Below are 19,474 nucleotides of genomic sequence, written 5' to 3' on the forward strand. Positions count from 1 at the left end.
AGTCCAGCCACAAAGCTGTCTGTGTTTTACAGTTGGCAGAGTTTATGTCAACACTGTTAGTGGTTGTTCACAAGTTTATAAAACTGGAGGCATTTTCAGAGTTTTCCTAAAAATCAAGATAGAATTAAAAACATCTTTATGGAGTGTGTAATATATGTGAGTAAATATTACATTTTAGGCAAACATAAGAATCCATACATTGGCATGAATGGTTTCCTAATTAAAGTATGTTCCTGCAGAGGCTAATTCCTTCTTTTACCTCAAAACAATTTTGAGACTCGATTAGAGTTCCCTTCTCCAAGTTTATGTTGCTGAAAGTTTTTGAATATACATTCTTCTACAGAAGTGCCTCTGTTTTTGATGATAGATTTGAGTTTTTAGAAAAAGCTAAAGATTAAATTCAAATTTAGGAGTAGAAAATAAATGATCAAGCCAGAGATGTTTTTGGTTAAAAGGAGCGTTCCTATAAAGTAAAAAGATTGACTTTTTGTGTGTGCGTATGGCCCTTAACCTGGCTTTGAAAATATATCCAAGAGGAATTTTTAGATCATTTAGAGTGAAGACAGTTACTTTGTGTTAGGTTTATTTGTACTTTTTTATGTTTTTCTGTAACAATTGCTGACTCCTCCTGTTGTTCTTCCCCAAGCTCTGCTCCTGCCCCCACTCTCAAGTTCTAAGTTATTTCCTTCCACTCAGCCTCGGGGTGCTGGGCTCTTGGAACCCCTGGTCTCATTCAGGAGGAGCATATAGTATAGTGGGGCTCCAGACAGTCTAACTGCTATGGGGCTTAGTGGACATCTGGCACTCGGCGGCACCGTGAAATGTGGGGGAGGGCGGACCGGGGCAAGCAGGCAGTGACAGCCGCACCATGATGGAGGGACCATGAGTGCCCAGAGGAGGGCACCCGCTAAGCGGAGGGGAGGGGCCGGTCCTGCTCTGCAGGTAAGGGTCGCGGCTTTTCCTTCCTCTCCACACAGCACATCTTTAACTGTGTAGTTCTCCTCTTTGTTAATATTTGGATAATAAATTACAGTTATGTGCATGACATGATCTATATTGGTTTCTTTGAATATCCTTTGATGATAGAGGTATGAAGAAAATCCTAAAGACAGCACTCAGAGGTAGCTTTAAGGTTTGCTCCTTTTCCCTGACTGAAGTTCCAGTAATGTGCCTTCTGCAGGCCGTGCTCCCTGGCCGGGTAGCCTGTCCACAGCACACCTCCAGGGGGCGCCATGCACAAGCCCCTCATGTGGATGTCACTGTCTGGAGTGAGGCGCACAGCAGGCAGCTTCGTTCCACCCGTGGAGTGTGCACGAAAGGATTTTTCCATTATTCCCAAATATCCCTTTTCCTCAAATTTGGAGTATGATTATTGGAAGAATGAGCACTAACAGGCATTTTGTTTTTTACCTTTTATTTTTTAAAAAAGCAACTAAAACGGAGGTGACATCTGACCTTTCAGTTTCCCAAATATATCGAGCTGTTTCTATCATTGGGTATGTTGATTCAGTTTGGCTAAGAGGAACTGGTAGATTTTGAAAGGACACCTGTCACTTTTTTTCTGAGCAGCTTTTTTTCTTTGGTTTCTGGCTGCCTTTCTTTCCATCAGAAAGCACCTGCTTTGGTGCTTGGATATGTCATTTAGTTTCTCCTGTTGAAACGGGGCTCCTTTCTTTTTTACCTTCTGTCACCCTCTTACCGTCTTCTAAGAAACTTTTTTATTTTTTACGTAAAGAATCCTTCACTCTGACAGGACAATTTTCCAACCCAGTTGTTGGAGTAATGAGTGCTGTAACGTTCTTAGTGTAAATGGAAGTTGAGCCCCTGGTCAGTAAGACTCAACTGACTCATTTGCAGCTCAGTGCATTTTAAAAACACCAATTAAAATAAAAATATACTCATGGATTAGCAGATTCATTGTACTTAATTTTGATCACACCATTCATTCATTCATTTATTCTGTAATTACTTATTGAGCCCCTCCTATGTACCAGGAACTAGTCTGGGTGCTGGGCTCGGGATCCTGTGTTCTCCTTAGAGAAACAGGCAGTGACATGATAAATGGGTAAATATTTGCACATATACATGTTAAGTCATGAGAAACAAGATGGCCACGGGGGAGGGGAGGTGCCATCTCTGATGGAGAGGCTCAGGCAGGCCTCGCCCAGAAGCCCTGAGCGCTCTGATGAGCAGCTGTGGTTTGAATGAAGTTTACATGTGGAAGACTTGCCAGTGCCCCAGGCCGTGCCTGCAGGAAACACTCTGGGGGACATCTAGTTTCAGACAGTTAGGAGCCGCCTGTCGGTGTTAACCGTGCTGGTCTGTTTTGTGGTATGAATTAGACGTATACAGAAATCTTCCTGTAGTTTCTTGCTGTTTTTTTGTTTTCTGTTTTAATGTAGGCAAGCTGCATTGTCTTTTTATCTTCACTTCTATGTATGTCCCCAGCAATTAAAACACGAAATAGGTTTCTTAACCCCTTAGGAGCTATACATAGTTTGCAGTACCCTCTACTGATGGCAGCTGTGACAGAGAAGTGCTTAAATGGTGATACAGCATCACTTTTCTGTGCTTTTTAGCAGATGAATCTCCTTGACCCATAGCAGAGAAACCTCTTCTAGGCAGCCTAATTTTTCAAAATCCTACATTAGTCATAGTAATTCTCTTTGATATTAAAATGTAGTAATATTCCTAAGATAATTCCTTTTGGAATTTATGCTTCCAGATCTGAACCTTTTTATTTCCCTGATTTATAATTAGGCTTGTCTTACCATCTTCAGAAAAGTCTCATGCTGAGGACAAGTCAGAGGTTTGTTTCACAGGTATTTCCCTTGTAGTTCACTCTACCTGAGTCCATTTTCCCATAAAATGGAGGCCCTAAAAACTCGTAGAGTGTTTTGTTTGGCTGACTTTCTCCAATAAACAGCTTTTATAGAATTTACAGTATTGATTTTTTTTCACAGAGACATTAATGTTCCTTGAGCTCTGTTTTCATATGTTTTTTGAAGCCTATGTATTCATGCCTGTCAAGGGTAACTACCATGCCCGTTAAAGTTACAGGCATATGCACACTTGCATAAAGAACCGAATGTTAATTTATTTTCTCAATAAATATTTGGTGAATGCCCACTATGTGCCCGACACATGGAAGGTGCATGAGATATTAGGAAGCGAAACAAATATCTCTGGCCTGTGCTGGTCCCTTCTAATAGGAGCGAGACGGACAATAGCTGTGGTACAGCAATTACATCCTTGTTAGAAGGTAATGTGTGCCGTCAAAAACAATAGAACTGACAGAGAAGGGTGGTTGGGGCAGGGAGGCAAGATGCAATTTTAAAGGAGTCAGGGGAGGACACATTGAGAAGATGGCCTTTGGTTGAGCAAAGATGTAAAGAAACCATGGAGACATCCAGGGAAAGCGTGACAGGCAGTAGGGGTACCTGGGCCCAGAACCAAAAGCAAGAGTCTGCCCGGAGTGGGCACGCCGGCCAGGGGACCCTGGGCGCTCGGCTGGGGCTCAGCTGGGTTGTGGGTTCCTGGAGAGTCTGTGGATCTTTACAGCTGGCTTTACAGGTTGCCTGCTGAGTTCTGGCTCCAAATTTTTATTGTACAAACTAGGATAATTTATCCAGGTTTTGAACTCTGACCTTCCTTTTGGGGATTTTTAAAGTCAACTTCCTGAATGTTAGTCATAAAGATTTTCTAGTTAAAGCTTATCTGAGAAAAGCAGGTTCCACAGCAGAAGAGGAACTGTACTCATTTGAAATGCCAGTGGGAATATTAAAGGAAGCTCAGTAATGAGAATAAATGAAATGGATGTGACTGAAGATCTGTTGAAAATTCAGAGTTGAGTGAAGTTACTGCCTTATAGTATATAGAACCAATGTTTTATGGCGATCCTTGACTTTATAAAAAGTAAGAATGTTATGCCTAACATAATAAAAGATCTTTTCTATGTACTTAACACAATGAAGTAACCCCTTTTTTCTAAAGGGAGAGTTCTAAAACGGAAAAAAATTTAAAATACCTTTATGGAGATAATTTCCTGACTACCGACTTTCCTCCACATTTCCTGTGAGTTCAAAAGACACGAACCTGTGACGTGAAGGACCTCCATCAGGGGTTTGTCAAGTCGCTGCCGTGGGGAGAGCCACGTGTGCTTCAGGAACACCCAGATCTCAGATGGCTGCTGCCCGTCTCCCTGGGCACATAGAATAAACGTGCATAAAGCAGGGAAGCGTCTGTGTGACCAGTACATACACATGCAAAGGACAGTCAGAGAACTGTGGAGGGGACACCCTGACTGAGTGCTCAGTTACGCACCTACAGATTTTGCTGAGCCTCTTCCAGACGAAGACTTCGTTGAAAGAAAGTCTAGCTAGCTTTTTTATTTTTTTATTTATTTTTTTATTTGAGGTCCTCAAAATGCCATTCATTGTGGGAAAGCTGAGGAAAGATGCTAGTGTAGGATCCGATCAGGGCGCTGAACTGGATGGACTTGGGGCTTTAGTCTGATGTTAGCCTGGCTGACATTCTCACCTAGAATTTTACAGCAGCTTCAGAGAAATGTGCCTCGTGATTATGATGGGAACTGACAGCAGTTTTCTTCAGTTCAGAGCTGAGTTATCGGCAAGTTGCCACTGTTTCTGGTTTCTGGCAGTTGAGTTAATTTGCTTCACAATACTTTCCTGTTTTGTTGTGTTTGGTTTTTGCAGCAAACCAAAGAGAGAGTGAAGCTATTGATACAGCTGGCTGATGGCTTTTGTGAGAAGGGGCATGCCCATGCGGCAGAGATAAAAAAATGTGTCACCGCCGTGGATAAGAGGTACAGAGATTTCTCTCTGCGGATGGAGAAGTATAGGACCTCTTTGGAGAAAGCCCTGGGGATTTCTTCAGATTCCAACAAATCGGTAAATTGCTTTGTGCAAACTGAGCACAAATTGTGTTCTTCCTCGTGTCCTGTTTGCTGATTCAGTTCCCTGCGCTCCATGACTCTCTTCTCCCACAGAGTAAAAGTCTGCAGCTGGATATCATCCCAGCCAGCATCCCGGGGTCCGAGGTGAAGCTGCGTGATGCCGCTCACGAGCTTAATGAAGAAAAACGGAAATCTGCCCGCAGGAAAGAGTAAGCCAGTCTTTAAGAACCTGCCAGATGCGTTGAAAAAGTGAAGATGTCACTTAGACAGCCATGCTTCTGTGTGTGCCCTGAAGCCACACAGCATGACTGCCTCTTGTCACTTGGCATGTGCTTGGAATGTGCTTGGTTTTTGAAGTTCCAAGGCCACTGTGTCCATTGTTCCCTTATCACCTGATTCAGAAACAGTGTCCTGTTTTTATTCCCCATGCGCCCACTGTATGGGGCTGACAAATTGTTGTGTCATTTCTTACCAATAGGTCAAGAGTAGTAATATTGAAGAGAAGGAATGACAAACACAAGTGGCAGTGTTTAAAAGTTGTCAGTCAGTAACCTATACTAGACATTAATAAAAGCACAAGATTGTCTAAACCAGGGATTCCCAGCCAGGGGCAGTTTTGTCCCCTGGCAGACACTGGCAACGTGTAGAGACGTGTTTGATTGTCACGGTGGGGACAGGGGAGTGCTACTGGCATCCATTGAGGATGGGGGAAGGCCAGGGAAGCTGCTGCACACCCTACAAGGGACAGGACAGTGCCCAGCAGACCATTATCTGCCCCCAGTGTCGTAGTGCTGATTGGGAAGCCCTGATCTCAGGTACCTCAACACAGTTCTTTCCAAGTTGTTTTTTCCTTTCTGTTGGTGGCTGGATGCTACTGTCGTTCTATCTGTTCTTGGTTGAGTTCTCCAAAACACGTTACGGACTAATGCTTTTCAAACCACCTGATATTTCATAAACCATAAAAGTAGGTATAGTTAAAGAAGCCTGTGTCCTGACTGGGAGCTCAACTGCGCTGCCTTCCTCTGTTTCAGGTTCATCATGGCTGAGCTGATTCAAACTGAAAAGGCCTACGTCAGAGACCTCCGGGAGTGTATGGATGTAAGTAAGTTTTTTTGCTTGTTTATTTAGGTTGAGTGTAATCTTGTATTTATTGTTACCTATCAGTAATTCTTACAATGATTACACTTCTTGTTGTTTTTGAGATTGAAAGTGTGCTTCAGCAGCCAGTTTCGTGTTTCCACGCTTCCGTGAAGTTCTAGGCTTGTTTTCTGCCCATTGCGGGCGTGATGCAGCACTCATCCTCTCATTTATCACGTGATGGCCTGGCTGACATTCTCACCTAGAATTTTACAGCAGCGTCAGAGAAATGTGCCTCGTGATTATGATGGGAACTGATAGTAGCTTTGTGAATATGTGACGTGCCTGGTGAAGTAGGTTAATTCTAAAGTTCTGAGTGAGGAATACGTTTAGAACTGAAAAGTGGGAACTGTTCTCAAGTAGTACAGCAACTGAGGAGGTGTTTTTATTTGGAAGTTTTTCACATTGTTCTGTAAAAGGTTCCATTCTTAAGATACATTTTCAGGTACACATGAACTCTGGGTACGTATTTACAGAGGTCAGAAATACCCGTTTTTTGAAACTTTGGTGTCAGTTTATGTCTAATCCCTGTGTCCCTCCCGGCAGACCTACCTGTGGGAAATGACCAGCGGGGTGGAGGAGATTCCACCTGGCATTGTGAACAAAGAGCTCATCATCTTCGGGAACATGCAGGAAATCTATGAGTTCCATAACAAGTGAGTGGCTTTACCTTTGGGTAGATGTGTCGCTACTGACTCTTGAAATCTAGGTACTGGGCTGAAGTTTCTAACGAGAAATGAAGGTTTCCGATTGAATGAAGTGATTCGTAGATTTCAGTGATGTTGAAATTTGCATAAAGCCTGTCAGACTTTCTTCAGAAGGACTGACAGTCTAGAGACTATTTTAATACAGACTCGGCTTTATATTTGTGCTCACTTTCCACAGAAATAAGATTAGGAAAACTGTGAAAACTGTTTCTCTGAGAACCCTGACTTCTCTCAAGCTGTGGCATCAGATGCTGCATAAATTCTTAGGGTTAAAAGAAAGAAGAGGTTTCCATGAGTTGCGGACGTTTGGTCTTTTCTGATAAGAGGAGCTGAGGATGGAACAGATTTACGTCTAACCAAAATGAAACACACTTTCCGTTGGCCACAGGAGGCACACGGTTTTAATTTTAAGACTTTTGTTTTTTTTAAACTCTGCTACCAGAGTTTCTACCAGAAGCTCCTTCAGGTAGAGTCTGTGCGGCCCAGCAAACAATGTGGGGCCAGAGCTAGTGGGGTCCTCCTCACTCCCCTGCCCGTACCCCAACAAAAGACACTAATATCTAAATGGGTTCTTCCGATTGAGCACTTACCTTCCAAGGCTTAACTGGTTAGCTATTTGAAAGGCTTAATAACTTACTCTAGTTAAGACCTGCATATTTTGTTACATCTTAAAATTTAGAGATCACAGATTTTTTTATTAAAATGATGAAATTCAGGCACTGCCTGAACTCGTGGTATGCTTGGTCTGATTTCTGACATGTATATCTAGTAAAAAACTAGTGAAATGTTTTAAAGCATCATAATAATATGATAACGTTTTTATTCTCTGCAGCATATTCCTAAAAGAGCTGGAAAAATATGAACAGTTGCCAGAGGACGTGGGACACTGCTTTGTTACTTGGGTAAAGAAACCTCAGCTCCTTGTTCTCTCACAGTTATTTGCTGGCTCTGAAGGAAGTTAGAAGGAATATTGTTCACTTCTTTTATGTCACCATCTTCTACTGGCATCTCCATACAGGAAAACAGACTTTGTCTCAAAGAATTACCGTATTTTGCCGTATAATGCACACTCTTTTGCGCAATTTTGTGAGGGAAAAATAAAGGTGCACATTATACATGGGTAGTACTAATTCTGTATCTAAATAAATGTTTTTAATTCTTTTATTTATGTTTATGAGTTAAAAGTGTAACTCTAGAAATCAATAATGATACCCGTATGCAAAATAATACCCTGGAATACGATAATCGTTTTTGTTGAACTTATGATGAACTTACAATGATGAAGAGTTCTGGGCCTTCCATGATGCATAAATATCATAAATTTGTTACCATACACAAAATTTCTTCTACCTTGTATCTGTTCTTGTGTTTTGTAATTATTTGTTACATAAAATTTCTTGTACCATAATATGTTAAAAAAATAAATGCTAAAATTCCTTTATAATACAAAACACAAGTACCTAAATGTAAACAAATAAAAATTGGAATTAAAAAATTAAAACAAAAGATTTTTCCCCCTGAAAGTTTGAGCCAAAAACACAGATGCACATTATATATGGCAAAATACGGTATATTCTCCAGCCAGTTATTAATGCAGACTGAGCTTTTTATTGGCAGTAGCAATGGTTTGAAATAGACCCTTTAGTGTACCAGACCTCTGTGCGTCTTGGGGATTCAGATAAATAAGAGTGTCCAGCCCTGCCCTGGGGGCTGTAGGGAGACTGTCCAGTTCGGAGGGAAGACAGAGAAGTGACCAGGGGTTGATGGCCGTCTGAGCTGCTGCCAGGGTTGCACACACCTTTGTGGGGGAAGAGAGAGGACGTGCCCAGCCCCAGCTTGCTTGGTCAGGGGAAGCTTTTTATTTTAATACATTTCTTTATTAAATACGATTTTCTTTAATTTGGGGCTTAAATCACCTTTATTCACACAGCTGCTTTTCTATGTAGAAGTTGATCATATGTTGACTTATTGCCATTTGAAAGAGACATTCTAATTTTTTTGTTGTTGTTTATAGGCAGACAAGTTTCAGATGTATGTCACTTACTGCAAAAATAAGCCCGATTCTACTCAGCTGATATTAGAGCATGCAGGATCCTACTTTGATGTAAGTAATAGATTACTGAGGACGCTGTGAACGTTCCCAGGCTGGTTTGGTATTCACAAAATGCAACATTGCTCAAACTTTTACCTAATTTATAATGCAATATTTTATTTTCATTTTTATCTGTCACATATGGTTGGATATTTTTATATTTTCTTCTGTTTTTAGAAGGTCCTTCTCAAGTACAGCAAGCTGTAGATCTGTAACAAATTCAGATTTTAATATGCACTTGTGTTACTTACTATTTTCATATAATCATAAATTGTTACATGTAATATTATGTACAGAAGATATAAACTATTAAACTAAGTTTCCCCCCCCAAGGCAAAAATAATTTTGAATCTTTTTAAATCATTTATTTTTCCCATTTTAATTTCATGATGTTATTTTCCAAAAGTGGCCTACCAGTAAAATTTTACAAATAGCAATATAACAGATAGTTTCTTTGGGAAGTTCATCAATTATGTTCTCATTGGTGTAAACATAGATATAGGTCATCTTTTTTTGAAAGATACTGCAGGGAGGTTATTTAATACAAAAAAGGAATGGAGCCTCATGATACAAATACAGATGCTTTTTGAGGTGTCCAGAATGTAGTCAAATGTGTACCAGACACATGCTGATTAAAAGATAAGGTATTTTGAGTGTTATGTAAAATTTGGTACATAAGGCTGCGATTGTATTATCTATTTCTGTCTTTATGTTTGTGTATGGCCAAGTGTGATAATCTGCCCTCCTCTGGAAGTCAGAATAAATTTTAGCGTCTGTCTTTGAGGTGAACCGCCACCTGCAGCTGGGCTGGTCTTAGTTGTCATTCTCACAACCCGGTAATTTCACACCACTGCCTTTGTGAATAGAAACTCTCCTCCCAGCCCAGTGCGGCCTTTTTCTTTTTTTTTTCAATATTTCACACGAAGCCAGGTCTTTACCACTAGAAGAAACCCAGCACTGTGTGGCTGCCTGCATAGTTAGAATTATTTAAGGCCCAAGCATTGAGATGAGAGTGTGCGGCACATCTAATGTTTCGAAACAGCCATTTAAAAAACCCTTTGTGGTGAACACACAATGTAATTTATAGATGATGTGATATAGAATTGCACACCTGAAATCTATGTAATTTTACTAACAATTGTCACCCCAATAAATTTAAAAAAAAAAAAAAAAAAAAAAACCCTTTGCCCTAAGACATCTTGAAGCTCACAGGAGATGCTTGTCTGATTTAGAGATTTCACACATGACACGCCTGTAGTTTTCATTGTGCAGCATTACTGGACATCCATCAGGGACTCATTGAACTCACCACGCTTGGTCCTAGGTGCTTAGCCTAGAAAGCTGAATAACAGACATTCCTCCCAGAGAGAGATGTAAACAGCAAGGACATTAGGGACATAAGTCACTGAGTTACAAACGCAGCGATCAGTCGGTAGCCACTGACCAGTGAGTGAGATCCTCCTTTTACCCCCGACTCCCTGTCCACTCCCATCCAAAGTAAAATCTTATAAAGGAAGAAATTTTTGTTGATATTCTCACAGCCTTTTAGAAAAGGGGAACTTGATTGTTTCAGCAGGATTAAACCTTTGTCAGGTATTTTGGAAGACTGCTGTAGTCTCGTAACCGTTTTTGGATAGTATAACCCTGCGATAAGAGGGACTAAGTATGGCAACAAAAATAGTGAGATTGGCGTTTAGAAATACCAGAGATGCATTTCTGAAAATGTTATTACAACCAGGTGTATTAAAAAGACATTACAACATCTTTCAAATGAACTGTGGCATAGTTATGACATGGAATACTGTTCAGTAGTGTAAAGGGGTAATTAATCTCCACACGTGGGCCGAAGGAAGCTAGACATAAAAAACAAAAATACGTTCTGAATGATTCCTTTTATATGAACTTCTAGACTATGCAAAACTAATCTGTGGTGATAGAAATTGGAACAAGGGTTGCCTCTTGGTCGTGGGGGAGGAGTTGGTGTGGGAACTGATTGGAAAGGGGTATGAAAGAACCTTCTGTGGTTGGGGAAATGTCCTGTGTCTTGGTTTGGGAGTTGGTTTCCAGTGTGTTGACATAGCTCAGAACTCACTGACCTGTGCATTATGCTGTATGTGGAAAATCATTTAGATGTGACCTTAAATGAGCGTGTGTCTCATCATTGAATAATAAATGCCACATTTTTAAACAGTTGCAAATTGAAACAAAACTTTAAAAACTGTGTTTATGGTCTGGAAGCTAGAGGAAGAATAGTCACATTTGTAATTTCATCTGCTTGATGCTTGAGTAACAAGTCATTGGGCGATCCCTGCAGCCGGCTCCTCACAGGAAGGGCTGTCAACGTGAGTCATGGTCTTGTCTCCTTTTCCTGGCCAGCCGATTCAAAGTGACAAGCAGATTGAGAACAGCAGGATGTGGTGGTTTTTCATTCCAGCGTGAAGCACAGACTATCAGAAGATAACCATGTTTTTTAAAAATTTCTGAGAAGAACGCTTAGAACTAAGAAAACGCAAATATAGTGGGTTGGTGTGAACATTCTGGGCTGGACAACAGTGAAGTAATGACAGCACACAGGAGAGAAGAATGCCTTGACAGTGCACAGCTTGGCAGTGGGAGGAAGGAAGCTCCTTGTAGGGAGGGCTGCGGTCTGTGAGTCGGGCACATGTGGCCGAAACTGCGGTGGGACACGGCGAGTCCTGTCCTCGATGTGTGTAGCCTCTGAGGGCTGGCCGTGGGGACAGCCCCCGGGATTGCTGACTGCCTGTCTGACCTCTGCAGGGAAACCCGTAATACAGTCAGCACTGCTGTCATCTGTTCAAAGGGATAACTTGACTGAGATTTATTATTGTTACGTCAAACATATTAAAAGAATCAACAGTGATTTCTACTTTACATTTACAGAAAGATAGTGATATGTGTATATTATTGTGGAGGTAAATCTAAGTTTTAGTCCGTGCTGTCTAACTTACCCAGTGATGTTTTCACGTGTGTGTGTGTGTGTATGTGTGTGTGTGTGTGTGTGTATATATATATACATATATATATGTATGTATTTTTTTTTTAATTCAGGAGATACAGCAGCGGCATGGGTTAGCCAATTCCATATCTTCCTACCTTATTAAACCAGTTCAGCGAATAACGAAGTATCAGCTCCTTTTAAAAGTACGTATGAAGTATCTTCAGCCTGCACAGTTTTATAATTTGTACATTACTGTTTTGATAGTTTTCTCTCTGTGTGAAGTACCCTGAGTTTTTAAAATAACGCCCAGCGTAATATTTTTATTTTTTAATTCATTGCCATGTATTGCCCTGACCGATTGCTCAGTGCAGCAGGTAAATAAGAGTATATTACTTGATTTTGCACTGACACGTCTCTGACCGACTCTAGTCCCTAACAGAATGAGAAAGTGAAAAGAAACCGCCAGTCCTGGATCTTTTATAGCATCGCTCACAGTGGGGCTGCGAGGGCCAGACGCTGTGTGCTGTACACTTTGTGAATATGGAGTTAACCTCACAGCAGTGCTAGGAGGTGGCTGGGAACTGGCCGGTGACGCTGAGGGACGTGCCTGGAGCCATCACTGGATTCCTGCTCGCTGGGCTCGGCCCTGCACTCAGGGCAGACTGATGCCCAGGTTTCCCAGCGAGTCCAGGAAGAACTCGCGCTCAGGCAGCTTGCACGCTGTTAGCCCTGACAGAGCTTATTCGCACACAAGTCTATGGAGCGGATTGCTCATACATACCACAAGTGTCTGAGCCAAACTGACCCCTGCTTTTTTTATGAATGATGATCATTAAAATCACACTTGTAAAAATGTTATAGCGATTAGTCTTAATAATAGAATGGTCAAGAAAACTTAGAATTTGTGGTGCCAGTTATCATAGAATGCATTACACATACTTAATACACCTTAACTACAGCTCAGATAATTTACAACCTCCGGGTGATGTGATCGATGGTCTTTGACCTCCCTTTACTGTGGCTGCTGAACGTTAAGCATTAGCATGTGCAGACCCTCCGTTCATCCCCGTAACAGTATTTTATGAATCCAACTGGGTCCCCAGTTGGGTCCTAGCATAATAGGAGATGGTAATGTAATTTTTCCAGATATAAAATAAATTCAGAAGATGGAGTTATGAATGCCTGAAACTTTTCTTACTCTTTTTGTTGGTAAGAAAAATCTAGAAGCAGAAGTGATTACATTCTTTTATAAAAGTGAAACCAGATGGAACTTTCCCATTTGCATAGCTCTCTGGCACGTCTGTATCCGAATTCCATGAAGTGATGCTGTGACCGTCCCTGCAGAAATACGTCATTGCTATAAACATAAATTAGAAGCCATAGGCTAAGCATGTCACCTTCGCTCTTTGCTTTCCAATGCTGAGAAGGCAGCACACCTCTTGGTGTCCTCAGGATCTAAGGGTTTTGTTTTTAGCCTGTGGTTCCACTAAAGATTGCTTTCTCAGTGACTTCACATCTAGTCCGGTTCTTTAATATGCAAACCTCCCTGGATTCTGCTGAGGGGTTCTTCTAAAGAACAGGAATAAGCTACGCTGACCTCCCTAACGAGGGATGTTTTCTGCCAGGAAGGTTAAGTCTCCATACGTTGCATTTTAAGAGCACGTTTGCCAAGCTGTTCAGAGTAGGTGATAAACACCACCTGGTTGTGGATAAAGGTGCTTGCAGGTAGCTGAGTTGCTCTAAACCATCCAGTGTGAGACCAAAGCTGACTGCAGTGTCATGTCCCCTTTGTTGAATACTGGGAACACAAAAGGCTATAGGTAACTGTTACTGACTGATGATAATCACTAGTACACCGGGAAGAAGATCCAGCAGAATCTGGATTTGTCTTGTTACCGATCACTTAATCACGGATGTTCCTTTGAGATCTGAGACGTAATCACACCCAGGGAGATGAAGTGCAGTCATTGGAGGTGTTCTAACGTCGTACTTACAAAGGAGAAGTATTTCACCATAGACATTCCTGCAGGTTACTCTTCCTGCTGCATGGCTGGGGCAGTTCCTGGTTACATGGCCTTGCGTTGATGGCACCAAAGAGTTCAAACTCAGGCTGGCCTCCTGTGGGAAGCATAGCAGGACTAGCTGGACCCTGCAGATACAATCAGTAGCTGACTGTGCTCTGCTCTGATAAAAATTACGCATTTTTATCTATCATTGTTGAGGCTTGATAGTTAACGTGTACTAATTTCATCTTAAACTATAACTGCATCTGGCTTACTCTGATGTGAAGAAATGTCCTGGTTGAGCAGGACAAACCCTCCCATACGTTGGATAAAGAAGCAGTACCTCATGTTCTATGAGAATAGATGCCCAGTGGACCATAGTCTGTTTTATCTTGAAAATCATGGATTTTCATTCATTCTCTCATTTCTGTAAAGACCTTGCTGGTAGAGTGTTTCGCAGTCTTTGGCTAGTTCATGGTCTTGCTCTTCTGCAGGAGCTCCTCACGTGCTGCGAGGAAGGCAAAGGGGAGATTAAAGACGGCCTGGAGGTGATGCTCAGCGTGCCCAAACGAGCCAACGATGCCATGCACCTCAGCATGCTGGAAGGTAGGTCTGCCGTGCGCCCCCTGCTGACACAGTTTGTAAATGGATTCCCATGCCCGGAAAATCCTGGCTTCGTATTTAGTTAGGAGTGAAGAGTCTAGCTATGAATGTCTTCCTTTTTAAAGAATTGCTTCTATTGTTTCCCTTAAAGACCATGTAAAATACTTCTACCTCTTTAAACGCCTGTCCTTGTCCTGTAACTGGAGAACTTCGTCTCCACACTCTGCACCCCAGGAGCACCTCGTGTCACTGCCTTCGGCCACCTGGTCTCCATATTAGGTGGATGGTGGAAGGAAGGATAGATGAGTCCCCCAGGATTATAAAATCCCTAAAGCAGCTGTTGCTTCCCCATCTCTGTGACCATTGCATCACTTGCTAGAGCCTTGAACGTGGCAGGGACCACATACCTGCTTATGCAGTTGAATGTGTTAGGTAACATATTCAAGAGAGAATCCGATAAATATGCTTAAAATTATGGTCACCATTACAGTTTCTATGAATGCTTCTGTTTAAGAAAGCTATTTCTGTGTTACAGATCTTAACTCTTAGGTTACACAGTGAGGTTTACATGCAGTAATCCTGCCCGGTGCCGACCGGGGATACTGAGTATCCTTGTCATGGGTAACTGATAACAGTGAGCAGTGCACTAGTTAGGGCAGAGGTGCTGCTGTGGTAACAGTGTTTCCCCCAAAATAAGACCCAGCTGGACAATCTGCTCTAATGCATCTTTTGGAGCAAAAATTAATATAAGACCCAGTCTTATGTTAGATAAGACCTGGACTTACATTATAATAAAATAAGACCAGGTCCTATATTAATTTTTGCTCCAAAAGACACATTAGAGCTGATTGTTGGGCTAGGTCTTATTTTCAGGGAAAGATAGTAGTAACAGAGACCCAAGAATCACAGGCCAAGCAGAATCACTTTTTCTTCTTTGGTGTAAAGTGCTGAGCTGCTGTGGCAATGCCTTCGTAATGTCATCGAGGACTCAGGCCCTGTTCCAGCTAGTTTCTCACCACTCCCTGTATATTGCCTGGCTGGCTCGGTTCAGGATATGTAGAGACCATGTTCATGTTCCCGCAGGCAGGACGTGGGGAAAGGGGCAGGGGGGCTAGAACTTGTACACATGACACCCCACGTGGCCCGTGTAGGTGCCTGGCTACCCCTAACTGCAGGGGGTGGGGGCTGGGAAAGGTACTGCTTGTTTGAGTGGCCATGGGGGAGAACTTGTGCTATTGGGGAGAGGGAGAGAGTGGAAGTTGGGCGATAACTAGCAGCCCCTGCCCAGGTATCTGCTTTGGGCCTTAGTGGCCTAAAGTGTGTACAGTGGGCCGCTTCCATGAAGACCTGAGCAGCAGTGCAAGCCAGCCAGCGGCCAGAGCCTCAGTGATTCGCATGAAGACGTGTGTGCAAAGGGGAGAGGTTTCACCAAGGCCATCCCCCAGAAGGAAGGCTAGACCAGGGCCTTGAGGAAAGGCTGGGACTGCTGTGGAATGTCGGGGAAGGGTGTTCTAGGCTGAGGAGGCAGAGGATCGGGACACATGGGGGACAGTCAGTGAACCCTTGCGGACAGAGGTTGGTGTGAGGGAACGCTGTGAATGAAGGGGCCGGGAGGCAGGCGTGCAACTGCGTCTCAGGTGGTGAGAACGCCCCCTAAGGAAACAGAACTTAGAGAACACAGACAGGAGGAGTCGCTGCATTTTTTTTGAACAAGGGGAAATGTATGCAAAGTCGTGTTTTAGGAAGAATTAGCGTTTGTCAGATGGGTCGGTGCTGGGGAGACTGGAGTCGGGTGGCCCAGATAGGAAATAGGAAACTGAGATTTAAAGGATGGGTATTTTGTAAATGTTTTAGTAGTCATAATGCTGTCTTGTGCATCACGTTTATTTTTCTTTTAACTTGATTGTGCCTCTTTTTTTTATGTTGTAGGGTTCGATGAAAATATTGAGTCTCAGGGAGAACTCATCCTGCAGGAATCCTTCCAAGTGTGGGACCCAAAAACCTTAATTCGAAAGGGTCGAGAACGGCATCTCTTCCTTTTTGAAATGTCCTTAGTGTTTAGTAAAGAAGTGAAAGATTCCAGTGGGAGAAGCAAGTACCTTTATAAAAGCAAATTGTTTGTAAGTATAGGCGTTCAGAATTGTAAGTTTAAAGGTAACACAATTGCAGCCGTTTTGTAGGTAGAGAAAAGTTACTGTTTTTGTTGCCTTCAGTTTAACCTCCCCAACTATCCTAAAATGTGAAAATCTAAATTGTCATGTTTCCATCTTCCTCCACTAAATTCTTTGACAGCCTTGAGCCCACTAGAGGGCACCCGTGAGTTTGAATTTCCCTAGACTTAGGCCACGGCTTTTTCTAAATCCCATAGACTTTTAACTGCAGGATACGAAAACACTTTGTAAGTGAATTTAAATCATTTATCTCCCGCGTGCCTTAACTAGCTTTATGAATACATAAATTGGTCATATCAGACTATGATTAACAAGTTCTCATATCATTCTAATTAATTTTTCATTCACTGACAAGGGAATATACTTAAGCAGCCTTACTGGGTGGCTCACCCGGGGCTCTTAATGATGAGGTTTGATTTTTTTTTTTTTCATTAAAGGTAAATTTATGAAAAAATAAATTTATGTGTTTTTACAATAGTAAAATACGATTATTGGAGGAAAAAAATACGTAAGCCAAAATAGTTTTTAAAAATCCACAATGCCTGCATCTAGACACAGCTACCCTTGAGTGCTTGGTTAGGCACAGTGAGGTATTTGATTCGTATTTAACTTTTTAGTACTTCCTGGCAAGAGAAACATGCCTGGTACCTTTTTTTCACTAATAGCACACCCAACCAGTCTCTGTAAAACCACATGTGGGCTGTCAGAAAAGTCTCAGGCAGGTGTCGTCCCCTGGGTCCACTGTACTTCCATCTTCCCTCAGTGGGCAAGATCTCAGAGGGCTATCAACACAGAATTGCTGGACAGGGTCAGGCAGAGGAAAATTAGGCAAAACTAAGGAAAAATTACCATCATAGAAAGAAAAAAACTGTGATAGAATTTGGTTTCTTTATGCAAGGTACAGAAGATTGCTTATAAATATGGGTAGATGTTTGGAATTTGGACAATTTATACTTTATGTGTTCTACTTTTTTATGATATCCATATGCTAATCAAAGTCCCAAAGGACTAAAATACTACCAAGTGTAGAAATCATCTTAATAATAATCTGGAATTTGCAAGTCCAAACTAATGGTTTTCATCCCATTTTCTTTGGCTTATATCCTGTTTGAGACTGTCTTTTGGATCACAGCCCTGCTGACATCATTTTAGATCATATACTTACTGGAAAGAAGAAATGCAGCATTGCTGGCGAGTAATTTCACTAGCTGGCTTTAATTTATCCATAGAGACCAGCCTAGTCTGTTTTCGAAGCTGATACATCTTCACTTAATTTATCTGTTAAAAGTTAAGGTTCCCTCAGAGGCCGCCTCTGGAGGTACAGATTATGAATCACTTCCTTTGCTGGGGAGGGGAGGACACATTGGGGTGAACTTGATTGTGCTGGGGGCACTGAAGAGACTGGCTTTCATCTATACTCTGCCCTGTTTGTGCGTTATGGTTGTATATATCACAGAGAGAACTTCTGTCTCTTAGCCCGTAAAATCTTTAGTGAAATATTAAAAGTTAATGGTGTTGATAAACAAATTGGAAAATAACTGAGCACACATCCATTGCCCTTTGTGAAGCTACTTCATTAATGCTGAAAATGTAAGGCAGCTGCTGTTTTGCAAGTAGAACAGACCCATTTTGTATTTATAAGGTGGAAATAGCTCTCGGTTTTCCAGATAACAGGGTATTCAGATAGTTGGCTTTCCTTCCTCTGGGTTTGCTTGTTAACCAGCCCCAGAATCCCCAGTAGAGGTGCTCGGAGGAAATGAAAGGCGAGAAACCAGTCGTGTGGAGCCGGAGAACAGAGTACCTCATTTTAGCTAAAACGAGCTCAGAGGATTACCTATTAATGTAAACAAACCATGTTGTTATAACCTAGCATGACCACAAGTCACCAGAAATGGTTCTCTTGGTCTGTGGATTTTACTTACTGTCACCTAATTATATAATTGTCTTTTTGTCCAGACCTCAGAGTTGGGTGTCACAGAACATGTTGAAGGAGATCCTTGCAAATTTGCACTGTGGGTGGGGAGGACGCCGACTTCAGATAATAAAATTGTCCTTAAGGTACGTTCAGTGGAAGCTTGGGTAGTGCTGTGTGACAAGTTTATCACAGCAAATGTGTGCTTGTTTGTCCTGTGGTTGAGCCATACTGTTTTTTATATCGTTTTGTGTGTTCCTTTTGTCTCCTTTTGGGATTGATGATTACCACCACAAGAATAGAATAAATTCAGTTTGGTATTCTAGTGATGAAGTAACTTGAGCTAAACTTCTGCCTGCCTACTAAAAGATCAAATGGAGCAAGGTCTTCAAACTTCTCCCATTCTTCTAGTCTTCAAAAGACTTAGTTGATTCCGTAAGAGATGCAGGAGGTTGACGTATAGGAGGAAAGAGATATGGACCCATTGCACACTTGACCTTTGGTTTCCAAAGGAAAATGTGCACGCGATGGGTTTGTGAGGGCCTTTGACAGTTTTAGGGCTGAACATGCCAAGAGTCTCCTAGGCATTTTGGCTTTCTAGTGTGGGAGCAGAGGAAAGGGGGGATAATTATCAGGTACAGGGTTAGATAATGTTATGATTTAAAGTGTTCAAAAACATTAAGGGTGCTTTGAGGTATAAAGTCTGTACATATAGGAAAATATCTTTGAATACTTGATTGGAACTCTGTTTTGATTATACTCCCCTCTCCTCGGGACGACATAGGCCTCTAAGAGCGTCTTATGTACTTCCCTCCTTCTGTGTTTGAGAAAATACAGATGGAACTGTCTTCTTGAGCTGTCTGGAAGGATCATAATCGACTTCAGGATGTTTGGGGGAAGATGTAGACAAAGATGTGTAGAATATTGGGAGAGGAGCCAGAAGCTTAATGGGGCTCTGGTGTGTGACCTTGCATG

At 42.0% G+C, this 19,474-nt stretch overlaps 1 protein-coding gene across 2 annotated transcripts in view; it reads left to right on the forward strand.

Moving 5' to 3' along the window:
• TRIO (trio Rho guanine nucleotide exchange factor) overlaps nt 1–19,474 on the forward strand; it is a 320,251-nt gene that overhangs the window by 207,483 nt on the left and 93,294 nt on the right. For both annotated transcript variants that reach the window (XM_033110550.1, XM_033110551.1), the window contains exons 22-31: nt 4,716–4,910; nt 5,009–5,124; nt 5,947–6,013; nt 6,599–6,708; nt 7,592–7,661; nt 8,774–8,863; nt 11,921–12,013; nt 14,308–14,419; nt 16,346–16,536; nt 18,544–18,645. In XM_033110550.1, the coding sequence (XP_032966441.1) occupies nt 4,716–4,910; nt 5,009–5,124; nt 5,947–6,013; nt 6,599–6,708; nt 7,592–7,661; nt 8,774–8,863; nt 11,921–12,013; nt 14,308–14,419; nt 16,346–16,536; nt 18,544–18,645 (1,146 nt within the window). The remainder of the gene's footprint in view (nt 1–4,715; nt 4,911–5,008; nt 5,125–5,946; nt 6,014–6,598; nt 6,709–7,591; nt 7,662–8,773; nt 8,864–11,920; nt 12,014–14,307; nt 14,420–16,345; nt 16,537–18,543; nt 18,646–19,474) is intronic.

Source organism: Rhinolophus ferrumequinum, chromosome 7 (assembly GCF_004115265.2).
Source record: "Rhinolophus ferrumequinum isolate MPI-CBG mRhiFer1 chromosome 7, mRhiFer1_v1.p, whole genome shotgun sequence".
Lineage (NCBI taxonomy): Eukaryota > Metazoa > Chordata > Mammalia > Chiroptera > Rhinolophidae > Rhinolophus > Rhinolophus ferrumequinum.